Genomic DNA, 20,577 nt, shown 5'->3' with positions numbered 1-20,577 from the left:
CGGGCAGGGCGGAGGGAGGGAGGAGCCAGCGCGGAGGTTGTGCCTGGGCTGCGGGATGGGGCGGCAGTGAGGAGTGCGGGTGCGCTCCGACGAGGCTGTGCCGTGCCAAACCGAGCCGCGCTCCCGGTGATGCGCAACGCTCCCTCCGCTTAGCTGTCCGCTGCTATGGCGGCGCCGCCCGGCGCGGCCCCGACCCCCGGGGGGGCAGCGGGGGTCCCGGCGGGGCTGCGGGCCGCCGCCTGGCTCCTGGCGTTCGTCGCGCTGTGCCGGGGCCGCGCCGACGCCTGCCCGCCGCTCTGCGCCTGCAGCGGCACCACGGTGGATTGCCACGGTACGGCCCTGCGAGCCGTGCCCAAGAGCATCCCCCGCGGCACCGAGCGCCTGTGAGTACCGCGAGGCTCCTTTGTGCGGGGCGCGGCGGAGGGAGCCCGTCGGGGGGCTGCGAGAGGGAGTCCGAGGGGACGTGCGCGGAGGGGCGTGCGCCCGCAGCATCCCGTCCGCGGCGGCGCGATGGGAGCTGTGCGTGCGCTAACGCCCAGCGGGGCAGGGTACGTGTGCAGCTGGCTGTGGGATAGATGCGCGAGGGGTCCCGCGTCTGTCCGCGTGCGCAATGCGTGGAGCTGGCGGGGGTCAGAGCAGCGCCCAGGGGGTTGCTTGCTCCAAGGGATATTTGCACTCGAGCCCGCGTGTGTGTGGAGACCTGTGCCCACAAGAAGGTAAGTGGCCGTCCCCGCTGAGACCTGTCCCTGGGCACTCGTTCAGCTGGAGGGGCTGCCTGTGGGTCCTCACCACCCTGAGCTCCTTTGCACCCCTTTGTCCCTGGGAATCCCTCTTGGAAATGGTGTGTGTTGGGCTGGGGATCGGGTCCCATCCCCATATTCTCTGCATCCCGCAGTGTGGGCAGCCTCCAGCCCCGCCAGCTCCCTGTACCAGCATACCCCTGCTGAGCCCCCCTCCCGTAAACACTGGGGGGTCCTTGGACTTCTGGAGTGGGCCCCCATAGGGAGAACTTTTCTCCTGTGGAGCCCAGCCACAGTGCATCCATATAGGTTCCTGGTGTATGGGTGCCCCCACCCCCAGTAGTGCTGTTCCCAGCCTCTCTCCTCTGCCTGAGGACTGTGTGTGCCCCCTCTGTCCCCTGGCAGTATGCACCCTGAGCAGCGGCCCCGGGACAGCTGCACACACTGCTGCTCCTGCCCATTGCTGCACTCTGCTGCTCACTGGGCTGTGAACGTGCCCTGTGCTTGCGGCTGGGGCTGGCAGGCAGGGGCTGCATGCAGGCAGTCTGGCAGCCGCCTGGGCTGCACCTAGTGCCAGGAGCTCTGCGGGGCACAGCTTTCATGGGGTTTTCTCTTCTCCTGCCATAATTATCCTCCTCCAAGTGATTATTACCCAGTGACCACGAGCTGCACTCCTATAGAGCCGGTTTGTGAGCTCTGGGGTGCCCAGGGCTGGGGGAAGGCTTGGGCACGGCCACTCCTGCGCCAGCCCCGTCCGCTCCTTGGAGAGCACAGTGGGTTCTGCGGCAGCTGCTCCACACTGGGCTGTGCTCAGCATCACTCTGATGCAGGGGTTGGGCGGGCTGTGTCCCTGGGGTGTCTCGCTGCTGCCCCACGGGCACCGCTCCCCTTGGTCCTACTCTCATCTTCTGACCCGCTGGGCACCCTGCCCATCCCTACGGGGTGACGCGAGGTTTCTGTGCGCTCACGAAGCCGCTGCTGTCAGATCTGGTGGCTGGGGTGAGGTAGACGTGCTGCTCTCTCGTGGGTGTTGTTTGCCAGGAAACTACTTGCAGCGTTATTGCACGCCCTCGCAGGTGCTCAAGGTGTTTGTGCAGAGCGGGTCCCACCCCCGAGCAGCGTGTTTCTGCTGGAGCAGCTCAGCAGCCAGTTCAGATTCCTCAGAAAGAAGCTGCAACCTCTCGCCCCCAGGCTATGCAGCAGGAGCAAGCTGTCCCCGCTGCCAGGCTGCCCGCCTGTTGCACCACGCATCTGGCACGGCGTCTGCAGGCAGCAGGCTTTCTCCCAGGCGTCCTGCAGTGCACTCCGGGCGGTGCTGGCCATTGCTGTACGGGGTCGGGGCAGCAGCGCCCGGGGTGAGGTCTGAGCTCACATCGCTTCTGGATCACGCCCTTCGGTGGCTTTCCCTGAAAGCGCCTCTGAAGAGCAGATCGCCCTGCTGGGTAATTCTGCCCTTAGCAGAAGGATCAGTGCAAATTCACCGCCGTCAAATGGCTGCTTCCAGCACGGCTATTTGCTAATGAGGGCTGAATTGAGCCTGATTGCCTTGCACTTGCTTCTGCTTTGGAAGTTTTCAGCTGACGGCAGAGCACTGCCCCGCTCGCCCCTTTTCCCCCTCTCCGATGGGCTGAGCCCCGCTGTGCACCCCGCAGCACCCCATTGCTGCCAGCCCAGCACTGTGCTTCCTTAGGAACCTTCCTGGACAGAGGAAATTTGCAATTCTATTCCAATTTCTCCCTTCAGCTACGTCCAAGGCAGATGCTGTCTATATATTGCCATGGTAACGCTGTGTTCTCGCTCTCCGTGGAATTGCATGCTGGAAAAATATTAGTTTAAAAAACTATGTCGTGTTTGTATTGATGGAGCTGAGGCTGATAGCAGAGGATCTATTGTCCCCTGGTTGGGAGAAGTCACGGGTAACAGGCAATAAAGCCCGGCGGATTGGCCTCTGGTGACCACTTCTCACCCCGCACAGCAATTGCTTCCCTATAAACCCTTCCCCGCTTCTGTTTTATAGCATCCTTTAAAATAGATATTTTTGCCTTAAACGTGCTGCCGCTTTGCTCCTCTGGGGTGATGCATTGTGCTGCTCCGTGTGAGGAGGGGAAGCTGCTCCCGGCTTAATTGCTGGCCCCTTGCGTGCTTGCAAATGCCACTGCTACAGCCCCAGAGTGCTGGTGGCGGCGGTGCAGGAAGCACCCCATGCTCGCAGCTGTGTGTGCTGCACAGCCGGGCTCATTACGCTGCATGCGTTTGCCTTGAGTTTCATGCCCCCCCCGATTTCATTGTTTCCTCCGTCGATGTTTTCTAATGAATTTTCCTCTGGCAGAAGCACGGGGCGGTTTGTGTGAGCTACAAAATGAGGATGCTCGGGGGGAGTGCAGCTCGCGGGGGGAGTCGGGGCATCCAGGCTCCGAGGCTTTGCTGAGCGCCTGCCTTCCTGGCATGCATTTCGGATGCACTCGCCTCTCAAAATAGCAGAGGAGAGCGTCCTATGGGGGAGAGAGGCTGCTAGGAGGAGGAAGATCAGAAAAAAGGGAAGATGAATTTTTCAAGTGATGCAGCCAAGGAGCAGCCCTTGGCACTGCGAGTGGGAGAGAAGTGAGCTGCCAGCACACAGAGCTGGGGAGGCGGGGGGCACCCCCCAGTGCCCCGCATGGTTTGCAGTGGGGGGAAGCCCCAGCTCCAGCACAGAAGAACTACGGGAGAGCTGAAGCTGGGGGCTGGACACCAGCATCCCCATCCCGCATCCTAGGGGTGTGGAGCTTGTGTCCTGCTGTCCCTGTGCTGGAAGGGCTGAGCAAAGCGAGGTGAGGGCAGGGTTGCACCTTGTGGGACAGAGAGCGGATGCACCACGACGCTGCGCGTCCGACTGCTGGCAGCTAATGGCTCTGGCATGAAAACCCCAGAGAGAGCTTAGGGAGAGCAGAAAGCCTTCCCGTTCCTCAGCGCTGGTGGCACAATCAATGCTGTTTGTAGCACTTAAAAATTTATCGTGATGCTAACCTGGGTTAGTACCTCGTAAAAGCTTACAGAGTGCCTCGTGCGCTGGGGGCCAGAGCTGTGGGCTTGGTTCCTTCTCCACCAAAGAGCAGTTGTTCTGAAATGAGCCCAGATAGCACAGAGCCCTGCTCCATGGGGTACTGATGCAGTGAGGAGCCCTCTGTGCTGGATTTGCTCCCCAAAGGCTGTGGAGGGCTCTGCAGCTCACAGCCTCCGCTGTACCCTGGTGGCATTCAAGCAGCCGGCTGAAATCTCAAAAGTCTTGAAAAATGCAATGAAAGTGTAGGATGAAAGGTTGCAGCTGCTCTGTCCCCCTGTGCCGAGCGCAGGGGTCAGGCTGGGGTCTCGTTCTCCTTGGCGTCCCCGTTAGAGGGAAGAAAGATGCTCATGGCATTTGCAGAGGACAGCAGGCTGGGAGAGATGCAGGCATGCTGGAGCATGGCTCTGTGTGCCAAAAGGGGATGCTTTGCAGTGGGGCACAAATGGGCTGCACTGCCTCTCATGCTGTGCCTCCCCGGTAAATCAGCACTGGGGGAAATATCGCTCGCCTTGGCTGTGTTTAAAGAATTACTGCTCAGCATTTGCACTCTCTGAGTTTGTAACGGAGTTGGTGTTGCTCAGGAGCTGCAAGGAGAAAAGACACAGCAGAGCCCCCGGGAGCGGAATAAGCCATCCAAAGATAGAAACCAAATATAAACCCAGACTATGCAAATCCAGCAAACGAGCCCCGCGCAGCTCAGACATCCCATCTGGGAGCGGGATGATCCGCCAGCGCCGTCGCAAGGGGATCGCTTGCTGTAATGACTTTCCTCTTCCTGGGGAGAAATGGAACAGGGTTCTGAAACTTCAAGGTTGCAATGAAAATGACTTGCCTGGAAGAGCTGCTAGGCGGCCCCCAGGCACCGTGAGGAGGGAAGCGCGGCGGCACGGCTTGCAGCCGGACCACGGGGAGCTGGTGCGCTGGGCAGAGCGGGCTGTGATTTATCTGCGGGAGGAACCGAGGGGGGAAAAATAGCACGAAGCTAAATAGCAGGGTTGCCTTGGCATCCTTACAAGTAAGCTTTACCTGCTGTTCATTCCCATATTGCTGGGAGGGTCATCATTTACCGCAGCCCGGTGCCATGCAGAGCAAGCCAGGGGGCTGCGGAGCCCGAGCATGGGTTTCGGTTTAATCGCCGGGGCTGGGGAGCCTCTATTCATTCCCCACTTGCATTCATCTGTGTCCTAGTAACGTGCCCCCCCCCGCCTCCTTCCCAATACAGGCACACACGGCTGGATAATGGCAGGAGCCCGGCAATCTCAGCCGCTGAATAGCTGTGTAATTATGAGGCTATAACGCCGAGCTGGAACTCATTAGCCATTATCAGCCGTTTCAGCGGGACAATGGTAGCACCCCGGGGTGCGCGGCTGCGCAGGCTGTACCGGGCGGCCCTACACGCTGCTCGCTGCCTCTGGGGCCATCCTGGCAGTGACCCCGGCTCCTTGCACGGCCGTGGATCTGCTGGAGCCAGGCGTCAGGTTGGGATGGAGAAAGAGACTGGGATGGAATGGGTTGGGATGGGATGAGTTGGAATGGATTGGGTTGAGTTGAGACGGGTTGGGGACCACTCTTCCAAAAGTCTTTCTTCCTTATTTCCACCAAGAGGTGGGACACAGGGACTGACTGGGCTGCCAGAAGTCATTGGGGTTTGACTTCTTCTCCCAGCATTCGCTTCAGTGTTGTGAGATGGCCGAGCACTGAACCCATCCTAATGCCTGTGGGTGACTTGCAGCTGCGTGCCTGGAGCCATCCTACTTTTCTGGAGGACAGCTGTTGGCTTTCTCATTGCCCCTGCCCTCTCTGAGTGGCTCCATGAATTCAGGATGAACCTGCCAGACATTTGCTGCGTTGCCCCAAGGGGCAATTTACATCCAGGCAGGGGCTGCTGGCCTCACTGGGCTGCACACTGCATTTCTGATGGCTGCAGGATGTCTGTCCTGGGGGACATCAGCATGGGAGCAGGCATGCTGGGGGAGCAGGGCACCCTTTGATGCTCTGTGGTCCCTGAACAATGCCAGTTGTGCACTGCTGGCCAGGGGCTGTGGGCTGTGTCCTCTCCAGGGCCAGCAGAATCCCAATGAAAGATGCAGTGGTCACTGCTGTCCTTTGGCCCTTGCTCGTTCTTTTTGGCGGGCTTCCAGGTAGCTGAATGGCTCTTTATTGCTTCTGTGCTGACCTCTGCCTCTTCTTTTCCCAGGGAGCTCAATGGCAACAACATCACACGTATCCACAAGAATGACTTCTCTGGGCTGAAGCAGCTCCGTGTCCTGTGAGTTCCCACCAAGAAGCATGCTCAGCCTGTGGCCCCAAGGGGGATAGGGATGGGGCTGAGTCCTCTGGGGGGCACCTGCTGGTGGGCATCAGCCTTGGGTTGGGGCATGGTGGGCTTCCACTGGGGAGAAAGAGGTTGGGTTGGGATAGGATGAGCTGGAATGGGTTGGGTTGAGTTGGACTGGGTTGAGAGTGGTTAGGCTGGGTTGAGTTGAGTTCAGGTGGGTTGGGGACCACTCTTCCAAAAGCCAACCCCTTCTCTCCATGTCGCTCTCTGCAGGCAGCTGATGGAAAACCAGATCAGTGTGGTGGAGCGTGGGGCGTTTGATGACATGAAGGAGCTGGAGCGGCTGTGAGTGGCAGTGTGCGGGCGGGTGGCACAGGGCAGCCAGTTCTGCTCACTGCAAGCATCCTTTACTTTTCGCCTTAACCCGTAGCACATCTGTGCTGTTTGACTTCAAACAGCATTGCTGATGTGCAGCAGTGTGGATAGCAAACGTATTGCTGTTTCTGTAGATCTTAAAGCTCTTTCTGATGCCTTTGAGGTGAGGGGCAGGTTAAACACAAATCACTACCATTGTTATCATCTGTGTCCTGCATGCGAACCAGGGAGCTGTAGGCTACAGTTCAGCATCCAATAAAATAGCTCAGCAGCTTAAACCCCATCAAGGCTGCTCAAGCAAATATTAGGAGCTGAGTGAGCAGCAGGTTAACAGTGCAGTTAAGCAGCAATCAGCACTTAACAGCCTGGAGTCCTGTCTGCGTATAATTGCAATATTGTGAGTAAATCTATTAATGCCCAGTTGGCTCCCATCACCTGCGAGCATGAGTGACCCAAAGCTGTATCCTGGGTGAGACTGGCTGCTTTCCTCCCTTACCGTGACCCTTCCCTCCTTCCTACAGACGGCTGAACCGCAACCAGCTGCACACCCTGCCTGAGCTCCTCTTCCAGCACAACCAGGCTCTGTCGAGGCTGTGAGTACCTCCCCTGCCAGGGGTGCATGGGGCTGGAGGGGCATGCCCTGGGGGGGATTGTGTTGGTGATTATTTTTGCCCTGTCCTACACTTGTGGTGGCTTGGGCTGGGGGCTGAGCGAGGCTGGATGCTCTGCATCGCTGGTCCCTGCACAGCCAGGACGTGACTGTGCCCAGGGGCAATGCTGGCTGTGGCTGGTGCCAGGAGTCGGTGCCGGTGTTTAATGAAGGGTTAAACCGCCGTGTGGGTTTGCCAGCGTGGGATGTGTGAAATGGTGGCCGAGAGCCAGCGATGGGCCTAGGTAATGGCAGCTGATAGCACAGGCGTTCAATTAATTATCAAATGGCATTTGTTGAGCTCAGCTGTGCCGTAGCGCAGCGCCAGCAATGGCCCATCCTCCAGCCGCCCATTGTGCAACAAAAACACCGCAAAACATTAATGTTTCCATCAGGTTCTGCAGCCCCCAGCAATTGAGGGTACAGAGCCCCTGGAGCATCCCTTGGGGAGCACCAGGGGGCCTGCTGCTGGCTGTCCTGGTGGCTTTCTGCCCCAGGGCTGTGCTGGGGACGGCAGGGAAGGGGTGCCCAGTGCAGAGCTCGTCTAGACGCCTGGTCATGCTGCCTTAGCGGGAGGTGAGATCTGAAACCGTGCTGCTGCGGTGATGCCGGAGGTCATAAGGACATTCTGAAACTGCAGCAGACACAGCTTTGGCTGTGGGGGTATGAGTCAGTGGGGAATGGGTTTAAGGTAAATTGAAATCGGCTCTGCTTGAGCTGAAATCGGAGCCTCTCCACCAGGCTCTGTGCTTATCGACCTGCTGAAATGGATCTGGGGTGGCCCCACTGCCCCCTCCCTGCTCCCAGCCATACAACGGCCACGGGGATCTCTTGCAGGCACAGAGAGGAAAACCTTGTTCGGGTCAGGACGGAGAGAGGCTTTTTCCACCTCCTGAATCACAGTGTCAAAACCGAACCTAGCTTGGTGGTGCTTTGTGGTCTTCCAGCCCTGCACGAGCTGCAATGAGTTGCTCGGATGTGGGCTATAGGGAGCATTTGTGCATTGGGATAACAGACGGGTCGGGGGTTTGGATGCAGAAGGGCTGTGCGTGGGGCCGGATCCTGCCCTGGTGCCCCCAGGGTGGTTCCAAGGGAAGTGGCAGCAAAAGAGCTGTGCCGGACCTATGGTGGCAGGGGACACTGCGTGGCCTCCCTTATCCCTACCCGCCCTAACGAGCGGACAGCTCATTAAGCAGCGCCTCTGGCTGGAAATGGCACTGATCTGAGGTTTTGCTGGAGAGCGCCTGACCCAGGTGACCCCATCTCAAACCGGGTTTAATTAAACTGTCAGCGCCGGACGGAAGAACAAAGCGCAGCGAGCTGGGGGGGTGCGTCTCCTGCAAAGTGGCGAGCTGATAAAACATGCATCTTTGGTTCCACCGGGGAAAATCACCCAGGCAGGAAGGTGACCTCTGCAGCTGGGTGCTCCGATAGAGGAGGGGACATTGCTGTGAGCTGTGGGGCAGGTTCCTCGCTGCCATTCCTGCGTCTGGCCCCGAAACAGCCCAAATTGCCCCTACAAAGGCAGGCAGAGAAAAAATCGGGCGATGATAAATAACTTGAGAAAATGCAAATTGCCTCCTTCAGAAGGAGACCACGACCGCGCAGGAGGAAGCTGTGAGCTGCATAGTAGCAAAACAGGGTGACAAGTGAAAAAGGAGCTGTCGGAGGAAGGGATAACAAAGCGGGCCCCGCTCGGATGGGGCTGGCTGCGCGTGGGAGGCGTCGCTCGCGAGACTGCACCAGTGACCGCTCCTCGGGAACCCCGGGTGGGAGAGATGCAGAAACACTGGGGTGAGGTGGTGTGCCCCGGTGCTGCCGTCTGGGCACGGGGGATGCTCTGCAGTATGGCCGCTCCGGGTACTGGATCCCCCTGCGCTCCCCGACAAAGACCCTTCTGTCGGGGACGGAGTGGGGCTGGGGGGGCCGGGCTGGGACGCGTCCCCCCGAATACCAATCAGGAGGGGAATGGCTGGGGGGGCTGCGGGGTCTGTGCGAGGCGAGACCCCCCGAGCCAGCTGGGGAGGGGGAAAAGAGGCCCCGCCGCAGCCCCCGGGAACAAAGAGTCAGTGTGGCTCGTGACAGCTCTAAGGAAACGCGGGGAAACAAATGTGCCACTAATAGGTGGGGAGGTGACCTCGTGGGGATGCTGCCAGGCGGGCGGCCAGGGGCTGCCGCGGTGCCCTGGCGCTTCCCACCCTCATCCCGGCACCGTGCTCACCCGATAGATCTGCCTCACTGCCCATCAGCACACAGCTCAGATTTAACTTTCCCAGTGTTATTAAGGCAAAGGGGCTGAAGCAAGAGAGCCCCTCTGTGTGTTGTCCCATGCAGAGCATCCCTGCTCACCTCCCTGCCCTAGCAAATGGGAATTTACATCCCATAAAGAAAACAAGCAGACAGCAAGGACCCGTCTTCCCAGAGCTGGGTGCTAGCTGCATGGCAGCACTGCATGTGGCAGCCCTCGCTGCCTGCACTGTGCCCCATACCACCTTTGTTCCTCTGAAAGAGTTAAAAAGCGCTCGCAGGAGCGGATCCCTTTGTCTGTGCATTTTGGTGGCAGAATAAAGGCATTTCCTTCCTCCTGCTTTAACTGCTCTGTTCATAGGAAGGCTCAAAGCAATTTTAAAGCATTGTGAGCAGACTTATCCTTTGGTAGTTTGATTTCCAGGACGTGGGAGAAAGGAGCATTGTGCTGTGGTTTTAAAGGAGATGGTAACTCAGCGCCCCGGCACGCGTACCCTGCAGATGTGGTGATGGGCCGTGCATGGGGGTGGGTTTGGGGAGGTGTGGGCCAGCTCCTTGGCTGCGCTAAATGAATGATCATCCCAGGATTATCCTCACTTAACCAGCCAGACACTGACGGCTGTGGTCGGGACCAACCCCCGACCCACAAGAGCTGTGGATTACAGGGTCATACCCACCCCCTACCCTAGATTTTTGCAGCTCCCCGAAGTGCCAGTCCTCGTTTGTGTGTATATTTCCCTTCAGGACAGGAAAAGCTGGATAAATTTTTACTGCTCCCTCAGGAGCCATTTGTAACCAAAGACGTCTCGTTGTCTTCTTGTCCATAAACCAGGAAACGGCGGTGGGGGCTTGCAATGCGTTCCTCACCCCGTCTTGCTCCGGCTGGAGAAGGAGTTTGGGGCAGATCTGCTCATAGGGGAGCTGTTCAGATCCCAGGGCTGGAGGTGAGAGGTTTTCTCCAGGTGAGAAGAGCGTGGCCACCCCTTGAGTGTTTGGGAAATGATGGTCCCTACAGCCCCCAAAAAACCTCTCCCAGTCCCCAGACCCATCCAGTGCCAGTTTAGAACCCGCAGCCCCTCCCATCCCCGTGCACAGCAATGGGGGCTGCAGCACTCAAAGGGGCTTTTGTCCAGCCCTCAGCCCCACAGGTGGGTGGGCATCTCCCCCCACCCCCCAAGCCAAGTCCTGGGCACGGGATGCTTTTTCCCAGGGGCCGGCGCTATTGTGGGTCGCCTGGGCAACGGGGTCCTGGGGATGCGGGCTGGGGGCTGATCCCATTGTGGGACCCTGTTGGGGTATTTGCTGGGGGGCTCAAGGTCCTGATTTGCCGCAGACCGGCACGTACCCAGCAAAACGCACGGATGTGCGTTTTGCTGGGTACGTGCCGGTCTGCGGCAGCAGCTGTTGCATGTAGGGTGAATAGGAAAAAGCCACATTCCCAACACTCGCTGGCATTTCCATCGCTTGCTCTCAGACCAGAGGCATTTCCTCGTCCCGCTCTGCCTCGCTTGCTCTCTTCCCCACGGGCGCAGCAGCGTGTTGCTCATTCCCGCATCCCGCAATTTCACAGCATCCCCGCAGCCGGGTGTTAATGAGATTAGACCCAAGCTTTAAGATGTCTCTCTCTATCCTTTGCCATCCAATTACACAGCCTGCATGCTATCTGATTGCCTGCGAGAGGGGAGGACTGGCTGGGACGGGAGGATGCAGCTGGTCTTTCTGGGTATCTGAGTGGTTTTCTTTCTTTCCTTTCTTTCTTTCATTATTATTATTATTTTTTTTCATTCTCCCCCCTTGGCTTTGAGCTGCTCCGTTTGGCTTTTTCATCGCTGCTTGAGGTGGCGGCTGGGCAGAATTTGTTTAAATTAACTGCTTGAATGGCAGCGTTTGTGTGCGTTGGGTTGGGGGGAGCTCAGACAGCACCAGAATGGATGAGGGGGATTAAAGGTGCCTAATGGCTTCCAGATGGGCATCCCGGACTGAGAAACAGCCTCACAACCCAACCCCAGCCGGGGGTTAACTGGAGAGAAAGCAAAGCTTGGCTTCTCCAGGAGGCTCCCAGTCCTGGGAAGAAAGGGTCTGGCAGGGCAGGCAGGTCCCCGTCCCAATAGGACCCCATAAGGACACGCAGACCTCGCTCTTTGCCTGGAGAGCAGCCTGTCCCGCACTGGGGTGAGCGCAGCACTGCTGCTCCCAGCGCCAGCAGTGACACGGGCGGCAATCAGGGAGGAATTAAAGGATAATTAATGCCAATCCACATGGAAAATTGCTCTCATCAAACAAACCCGATATCATTTTTTTTTTGACGAGCTGACAAATTGGGTTGATAAGTAGCGACGGCGCTGACATGATATACCGAGACTTCTGCAAGTCATTTTCCTCTTGCCTGAAGGATTCGGCAATGAAAACATTAATATTCTGCAAAATCAGTGCAGCATCTCTGACAGTGTGATTCACTGGTGGCTTCGCAGGGAAATCACGGTGGGGCTCTGCTCCCACTCCTTTGGGTTCCCCATCCCTTGGTGACAACATTGGCTTTGGCCAAACCTCCTGCTGCCCCTTGCTCTTCCAGCTTATGGTGAGACTCTGCAAGTCACGCAGCTAGGGAAGAAACCATGGGTTTGGACCGATAGAGGAAGGGACTGGGGCTGGTGCTGCAGCACAACGCCCATCCCACAGGGTGAACAGGGGCGCGTGGCTCCGCTACAACGCCCGCACTGGCGTCAGCCGCACGCGAGGTCACACAGCTGGGAAAAATGTAGGTCACGGCTCCAAGGCGGGGAGCGGTGTCTGGGGACACTGAAAATGACTTAGCAGCAACACAGCCTGCTGTAGGACGTGGGGTTAGGGGAGATGGGTGGGCAGTACGGGATGGGGGTCAGTACATGGGACGTGAGCGGTGCTTCTGCTTTAGGGCCCGGGCTGCAGAGATGCTGGGAAATGAGAAAGCGATCACTGGGGGTCTGGAAAGCTGCCTCCAAGTGTGGGGGGATGGCAGTGTTTGGCCTATTTAGTGCTTGTGGGAGGAGGCTAGGAGGATTTGATCACTGTCCCTGCGTACCTGTGTGGGGAGAAGCCTGACTGTAGACACATCATTAATTTTCTTTAAAAAAAAAAAAGGGAAAATAAAGAAGAAAAAGCATAAAATCATGTAGCTGGAGGCTGAAAGCAGACAAATTCAGAGTAGGCATGAATTTGGCTTTTGCACCGAGGAGAGCTGTTCACCAGTGAGTGCTCAGTGGGGAGGAGGTGGCCGCAGTGTCCTTTGCAGCCCGCCGCTCCCCAGCCCTCAGCCTGGAAGAATTCCTCTGCACGCTCTGGGAATCTTTGTGTTCCCATCCGTGTGGCTGGGCTTGGGTTTTGTGCTGTTTTTGTTGTTTTTTCTGTGGGTATTTTTTCCCCCCTCCCCTCCAGCCTCTTCAACAAAGACACCTATTCTCCCCTCCCACCCCGGGGAATTACACACCAAGCTGCCCCTCGACATGGCAAAAAGAAAGGCTGGGAGAGGAAGCGGTGTGTGGCTCTTTGTGTCCCTTTTGTGACGCTGCCGCACGGCGTGGCCACCCAGCAGCACCAAGGTAGGGCCCGAGGGGTTGCTCCTGGCCGAGGGCACGGCCTCATCTTAGTGCTCTGCATGGGGAGAATGGGCAGGGAAGGGCCCTATTCCAGCAGCCCTCCTCCAGGTTGAGCACTGGTGGGGGTCCTCCGTTCCGACAGCTTTAAGCATGCTAACAGCCCTGTGCAGGGCAGGAGCAGCTCCATGTACAGCCCGTGTTCAGCCCTCATGGCCATTTGCTCAGAGACATGGTGTTAAATATTTATCCTCCCCCCTCCCCCCTCCCTGCACAACGCGCATTAACAATAGCGATCACCCCAGCCTCGTCCCCCTTGCCAGGAGCATGTGGCTCCCAGACCAGGGCAGTGAGCGTTATCGTTTGTACCTGTGAATTATTGATAAGGGATAGGATAGTTCTTGCGGTGAAAAAATAATGAGGGGCAGAGGCTGTCGGCAGCGCTGCTGCACATCCCCTTCCTACTGCAAAACGGGCGGTGGGACCGCTTCCCCAGCTGGCCCCAGCTGTGCACGGCATCCCCACGCCCTGGTGCATCCCTGGATCAAGGCGATGAGGCTGCTGCTCCCTGGAAAGCGGTGATGTGTGCTGCAGCCCCAGCTCAGGGCTGAGCAGAGGGCTCGGTGCCCAACTGCAGAGGGAGGTTTGTCCCCAGTTGCTGCCCTATGCAAGGCTCTGGGATGCTGCACAGAGGCTGCAGATGGCTGGGGGGGGTCTCGTCGTGGCAGATTTTCAATCAGGGTGTCTTTTTAAGCCAGCCCAAAGCTCAGCTTTGGTGTACTTATATGCTGAATCCCAGGGGTTTAGCAAGAGGGCGTTATCACGCCAAGGTTTGGGATTGCATCCCCCATCCCAGCCTGGCTCTGAGCTGTGCTTCTGGGGGAAAACCCAGCTTTTGGGGTAGGAGCTCTCCTGCTCCCTGCCTCCGCATGCAGAAAAGGCAGCCCAGGCTGCTGGATATTAACTTTGAAGTGTGAATTTCAAACACCCTATGAGTTTGCAGACAACTACCCGGTGCCATTCCCCTCCTTCGCTCCTGGCTGTTTCTGTTGCAAACCTTCTGATCTCTGTATTGCTTTCAGGGGAAGAGCCCTGCACTGGCACAGCTATGAGCTGGGCTGGGCTGTGTTGCCCAGCAGCATCCCACGGCCCTTGGCTCCATCCCAGCACCCCCACGTGCAGGGACTGCATGTGAGGACAAGCCTGAAGCCCCCTGGTTTTTGTCTGGAGGGGTGCAGCGGGGATGGCTCACCCCATGCTGGACCTGCAGGTTGCCAGTGGGATGCTCACACCGCACGCCATGGAGTGGGCTGCAGCCTTTGTGCTCCACCAGTCCCAAACCCCACTGAGAAGCTCTGCCAGAAGAATGGGCCCTTCTCCCAGTTTACATGAAGAGATGTCCCAGATTTCTTCCCAGCCGCGAAGACGCGTTGTTCCCTGGCAGCGTTTCAGTGGCGGAGCCAGCTAATTTGCAGCATTTTACATATCTAATATGTTGTCAGAAATGCTTTTAAATCCCTATAATATTTAATTAGGAGGCAGCTTTCGGCGTATTAAGCGGGAACGGGGCTGTCTAATTACTTACTGGTGATTTCATACCCATGAATGTAATTAAGTTGGGTAGAATCATCCAAGAGACGCAGGAGCGGGCAGAGCCCCTGGCAGACCGGGCTGTATTTTTAGCCCACGTGTGTTGGAATTTGAGTGTTTCTCGGGGAAAAGAGTGGTGCCGAGCAGCACCGTGCCACCACGGTGGGGGGAGTTTGCCTCACCCCTTCCCAGAGCTGGGAGCAGGGCTGGGAGCTGCCACCGCAGCAGCGCTGCCCTGGCACGGGTGAGCCCTGGGCAGCGCGGCACCTCGCCTGGCCGGGCGGCTCAGCCTGGCTGGTTCGGGCTGCTTGGTTCAGCTTCATTCACACCTCGGAGGAATCCAGGAGGGCTGGCAGGGCTGGCTTCACACTTATTAGCAATTAAAAGCCTCAGAGGCTGGGAGTCAATTAGCTCGGAGCTCAGCAAACCCCGGGACAAGGCTGCTAACGAGAGGCCCAGCCAGCTCCCCACAGGGCTCGGCAGAAGAGCTGTTTGCTTTTTCATTTACGCCTTGGAGGAGCATTGCAGGGCTGCGTGCTGCAGGGCATGATGCTCCCCGGTGCCCAGCATGGCTCCCAGCATGGCACAGCGCCGGCACCGAGCAGGGCCCAGCCCAGCGTGGTGTACGGGGTTGTGATGGGCACCCTGCAGCCGAGTTGACTGTGTGTCGGGACGCATGCCCGCTCCCCTTCCCGTGGATAAGGAGCTGCTGGAACAAAGGGATGGCATGGGGAGGGGGCGGCGACAGGCAAGCAGGGCGTGCAGCTTGTTATTTTGCTTGTGTTGCTATTAGAGCTGCTGCTTTTAACTTGTTTCCCTCTCTGAAGAGGCTCCAGGGTGGGTGGCAGATGTTTTGTTCCCTCTCCGCCTCCCACCCACCCTCCCCTCTATTCCTCGGCCAGATCCTCTGTTAGCACAACACCCTCCCTCCTGCCGAGCGGTGGCCCCATGCCTCTGGATGTGCAGCTCAGCCCACGCAGGAGTCGCTCAGCAAAGCCTGGATTACACAAACACTGCGGTCATTGCTCGTCCCCATGTCCCCCTGTGCCCACAGCGAGTCCTGGTGCCGCTGATGCACCACCACTCACTGCAAACACGCCGTCGGCACAGGGAGGCCGCATGTAGGTGGTGGCCATCCTCCTGTCCCCGTGGCAGGACAGTTGCACAGCCTGGAGCTGCCCACGTCCCACATTGGGGTGCAGCGATGGACACACAGCTCCTTGCATCCCGCCCCCACTGCCCAGCCAGGCTCATGGGGCAGCACGCAGCCTCTTTGGCTGCATGCAGGTCGTGATCTCCCCAGCACGCTGCAGGCTGCAGCACTGGGAGCCAGGAGGATAATGAGATCTTAATAGTCCAATTATATCCCATCGATTTACTCAGCACGTAATTGTCGGTGGCTGGGGCCACCTGACGAAGCACTCGCTCCGGCTGCCAGCGGGAGGATGGATGCTCCCTGTACCAGCCAGCTGCTCGCCCTTCAACCTCCATAGGAGCAGCCCCAGGAGAGGGGGGAAGAGGTTGGAGCTGCAGCTGGGCAGGGGGTGCCAGCATCGGGGTCACCCTTGGTTCGCATCCCCCGAGAGCATCTGGTGGGGATGGGTTGTGCTGCAGATCCCACTGTGGCAGGCTGATGGGAAGAGGGTTCCTGGTTGGTGACAGTCCCTGCCAGCCAGGTGGTGCCCATACTCAGGTGACGCTTCCAGAGACCCCACAATCTCCATCCCATGTTGTTAGCTCCAGTGCCTCGAGCTCCACTGTCCCACACACAGCGGGTGGCGAATGGCAGCTGGCAGCGCGCAGACCCCTGCTGACCTTGGGGGTGGCACTTTGAGGCGGAGACGGTGCTGCCCCGTCCCCTTGGTCCTGCTGGCAGCTGGGCTGGCGGGGCCCATTAAAAATCCAGCAGCCTTACATCATGCTGGCACTGCGGGGCGCTGGCGCTGGGTGCAGCCGCTCCTCACCTGCGCCTGCAGGGCTGCGGTGGGGAACCCCGAGGGATGCAGCTGTCAGCAGCTGATGCGAGTGCTGATGGGTCTATTGATCTCCTGCCATGCGGGAGGCTCGTTCTGTCCTTTCACGCTTGCTCCTGTCATCTGTCAGGCGGCAGAGGTGGAGTGAGCCGTGCTGGTGGGGCAGCCCCTGCTGTCTGACCTTGTGCCCCAGGACAAATTGCACACGTGGGGACACTAAGGCTGCGTCACAGCACCGTGGTCCTGTGGCTGATGGTCCCTCGCAGGTGCCCTGGGGAGCTCACAGCCTCCTCTGGCAGGTTCTCATCCAGTGCAGCACCCATACATAATTGGGGGTGCAAGAGCATCTGTCCAAAAAGCCTGTGTTGGGTATGAGGACCCTTCCACCACTCACCCTGCTCACCCCACTGGATGCTGCCAAGTTGAGGAGCCATGGCACAGGGATCTATGGCATGGGGATCTATGGCACGGGGGGCTCTGGCACTTGGAGCCATGGCACAGGGAGCCCCAAACCAGAGGCTGCCAGGCCCCGCGGCATTCTTGGCAGGCGGTGGGGGGCTCGGGGGCCACGGGGCCGACGCCACTAGGAAGCGATTACCTCCCTGCTGCGTCCGGCCCTAATCCCCTGGCGACGCACAGGGAACCAGCTCTCCAAACAAGGCTCAATCAGGTTAAAGTGTGAAGTCAGGATTAGGAGGGAGAATGGGAGCGTGGTAATAGCCCCGGCCTCCCTGCCACCGGCCCGCCGGGCTCTGGCGGCAGAGATTAATGCAGCCAGGGTTTGTTTGCTTGAGTGGGCTCCCCACTGGGAAGTGATGTCGAACAGTTTTGCTCGGGTGCCCCGCTAAGCGTCGGGCAGGGCGGCACGCCGGGGGGTTGGCTCCTGCTGCCGAGCCCCTGCCAGCCCCACGGGGGCCATGCACCGTGGCTGGCACCGCGTCTGGCACTGCGCCGTGCTCCCGGCTCAGCCTCGCAGCACGGCGGGGAGCCGCGTGGTCCCGGTAGCCAAGGGCTGGAGGGGCTGCGGGTGAGACAACTGCCTGGGGGTCAGTAGCAGGAGCTCCTGAACTCAAGGTTTTGAGAGCATCGGCCAGCAGGGCTGCACGGTGGCACTGGCACAGCTGAGGGTGCCGCAAGCCATGTGACGGAGCGAGGCGAAGCCGTGCCATCTGCTGTTTCCTCGGTGCCAAAGTGTAAAGCAAACATAGCTGGGAGCGATGCAACACCAGGAGGGAAGGGGCCGTGCCTCGTTCTAGCGCCGGGCACTGAGGATCCCACAGGCAAAGCATGTGTTTGTCCTGTTGTCGTCAGCTGCGTGGCTGTGCCGGCAGCGAAACCCAGCATGGGGCCTTGCCGAAGGCCTCGCATCCAGCATCTGTCCTGCTTGGCTTTGGCACCCAAGCGGCAGCACCTCGTCAATGCCTGTCACAAAAAGCTGCAAAGGGGGGAGGCCTCACAAAGTGCTCTGCAACCTCCAGGCCACATTGGGCTCCTGAGCCCTAAGTGAGCAGCTTGCAGACTGTGGGCACGCGGGGACCACCGTGCATTGCAAGTGTGGAACCGTGAGCCAGGTTTGTCTGGGGGAGCTGAATGCATTGCCAAGAGCAGAGTGCGCTGGGAGCTTCCCCCGCTTGGCCCCGCTGTGACCGGGTATATGGTGGGAGACAGGTGGCTGCACCCATGGCAATGCAGTGCAGTGATTGCGTGGCAAAGGGCAGCAGGCAGCCTGTGCTGGGGGTACCCAAAGTGCTTTCTTTCTGGGGGATTCCTTCCTCGAGCAGCTGCAGTGGAATGTGAGTCCTTACTTTGGGGGAGAATGGGCTTAAGGCAACACTACCTTCCTCTCTGAGTGCCCAGATGTGTGGTGAGCCCTGGCTCCATATGGCTTGGAGTGGGAATAAGGCTGGGGCCATGGCCAGGTTGTGCCACCGTGCCAGTGCCAGTACCAGTACCCATAGCAGTGCCAATACCAATACCAGTGACAATTCTATTACCAGTGCCAGTGCCAGTACCTGTACCAATACCAGTACCACATACACTCACTGGAGCCTGTGACCCACAGAGGTGCTTTCCCAGCAGTTGGCTCCCAACGATGCCATGCAGTGGGAAGGAGGCTGTACATCTGGTCCCAGATCACAGCCATGAGGTGGCTGGACGTCCCACTTGCACACTGTATAAACCTGTTTTCCTTGGGTTCTCCTTTCCTTTGTGCATCGGTGCAGGCGATGGTGGTGGTTCCCTCTGGAAAGGTTCCCTTGCCATAGTAATGGTGCTTTTGGCTGGATTGAAATCCCAGCTTGAAGACCTGCAGGTATTTTGCACGCAGACTCTGGGCAATGCTGGATGTGTTATCTCAAGGAATTAGGGGTATGGATAGGAGCATGGATGCTGTCCCACTGTCCTGACCCAGTCCCACTGCAGTGGAATGTCAGGACTGAGCAGACTGGGCAATTACATGGACAGCGATAAATTAATGACCCCATTATTTGTGCCCTCTAACGCGCGGGGCAGGCTCCATGGGAATGTCTGCTGGAGCCACTGAGTGTAATTACCGGTTAATCAGTGGGGACCTGTAATTATAACAGACACAGGGTATTTAAGCACTGAGGGTTTTCCCAGAGCTGTTCTCCACTGCTCCATGTGTTGAAGCTGGAGACGCCAGCACTGGACAGCCCCAGGCACGTGCAGCCACTCCGGGTGGAGACACGTCACCTCGGTACGGCTGTGGAGCTGCAGATCCCTGGGATCAGTTGTGGGCACAGCAGTCCCATGGAGCGCTCTGTCTTGGAGGCAATGCTCATTTTCCTTCCTGCCACTTTTTCCCACAGGGACCTGAGCGAGAACTTCATCCAGGCCATCCCCAGGAAAGCTTTCCGTGGGGCCACCGACCTCAAGAACCTGTGAGTGGCAGCGGGGATGGGCACGGGCTGGCATGGAGGGTGTGGGGTTGGCTTGGCGGCAGGTGATGTGGGGAACTCTGCACCCACACCATCCCAGCCACGCTCCTGCTGCTTTCTCCTACAGGCAACTGGACAAGAACCAGATCAGCTGCATCGAGGATGGGGCTTTCCGTGCCCTGCGGGGGCTGGAGGTCCTGTAAGTGGCCAGAAGTGGCTGGAGTCCCCATCCCGCACCTCTCCCTCCATCCGCCTTACATGGGGCGGTGGGTGTGTGCTGCTGTTCCCGGGGGTTTGGTGCCCCCGGACCATCTCTCACTCACATTTCCAACCTGACCACCCTGACCTCAATCCCTTTGCCCTCCCTCAGAACCCTGAACAACAACAACATCACGTCCATCCCCGTCTCCAGCTTCAACCACATGCCCAAACTGCGGACTTTGTGAGTGCGGGGCCTGTCGGGGCAGGAGGGGCCGGAGGGGTTTGGGGAAATGGGGGCAGCCAGGGGCGGTGGGCAGAAGCCGTCCCGCAGCACTGAATGCCCCGGCCACCCGCAGCCGCCTGCACTCCAACCACCTGTTCTGCGACTGCCACCTGGCCTGGCTGGCACAGTGGCTCCGCCAGCGGCCCACCATCGGGCTCTTCACCCAGTGCGCGGCCCCGGCGCAGCTCCGCGGCCTCAACGTGGCCGAGATCCAGAAGAACGAGTTCAGCTGCTCCGGTGAGAGGACCCCGGTGTCGGAGACGAAGTGTCCCGGTGATTCAGCCCACCCCTGCTGACGGGCTGGGGCTCACTCCATCGACTCTGTCCCCACAGGACAAGCGGATGCGGCGCATGCGCAGCTCTGCAGCTTGTCCTCTGGCTCCTGCCCGGCCATGTGCACCTGCAGCAATGGCATCGTGGACTGTCGGGGCAAGGGGCTGACGGCCATCCCCGCCAACCTGCCCGAGACCATGACGGAGATGTGAGTACGGGACCCTGCAGTCCCCACTTGAAGCTGGGGGACATGGGGACACATTCCAGGGCTCAGCCACCCTGCTCCCACACTGCCCAGCTTTAGCCCTGGATTTAACTGCATTAAAAATGTAAATAGAGAAATAATCTCCTTAAGGGAATCCAATTACGGCACAAAGTTCCCACCGGGATGCGAGGCACGCAGCGCACCCCCAGACTCATGCTGCTGGGGGCAGGAGGTGCTGCCCCAGCCCCCAG

The 20,577-nt window shown here is 58.9% G+C and overlaps 1 protein-coding gene across 1 annotated transcript in view; it reads left to right on the top strand.

Annotated features, from left to right (window-relative positions):
* The window catches only part of SLIT1 (slit guidance ligand 1), a 31,814-nt gene continuing 11,300 nt past the window's right edge, over positions 64 to 20,577 (top strand). Inside the window, exons 1-9 of the mRNA XM_021399920.1 lie at positions 64 to 383; positions 5,981 to 6,052; positions 6,335 to 6,406; positions 6,958 to 7,029; positions 19,296 to 19,367; positions 19,492 to 19,563; positions 19,735 to 19,806; positions 19,922 to 20,085; positions 20,182 to 20,329. Of these exons, the coding sequence (XP_021255595.1) occupies positions 166 to 383; positions 5,981 to 6,052; positions 6,335 to 6,406; positions 6,958 to 7,029; positions 19,296 to 19,367; positions 19,492 to 19,563; positions 19,735 to 19,806; positions 19,922 to 20,085; positions 20,182 to 20,329 (962 nt within the window). The 5' untranslated portion in view covers positions 64 to 165. The remainder of the gene's footprint in view (positions 384 to 5,980; positions 6,053 to 6,334; positions 6,407 to 6,957; positions 7,030 to 19,295; positions 19,368 to 19,491; positions 19,564 to 19,734; positions 19,807 to 19,921; positions 20,086 to 20,181; positions 20,330 to 20,577) is intronic.

Source organism: Numida meleagris, chromosome 5, assembly GCF_002078875.1.
Source record: "Numida meleagris isolate 19003 breed g44 Domestic line chromosome 5, NumMel1.0, whole genome shotgun sequence".
NCBI classification, from domain to species: Eukaryota; Metazoa; Chordata; class Aves; order Galliformes; family Numididae; genus Numida; species Numida meleagris.
The sequence above is the reverse complement of the archived record's forward strand: the minus strand, read 5'-3'. Positions and strand labels throughout refer to the sequence as shown.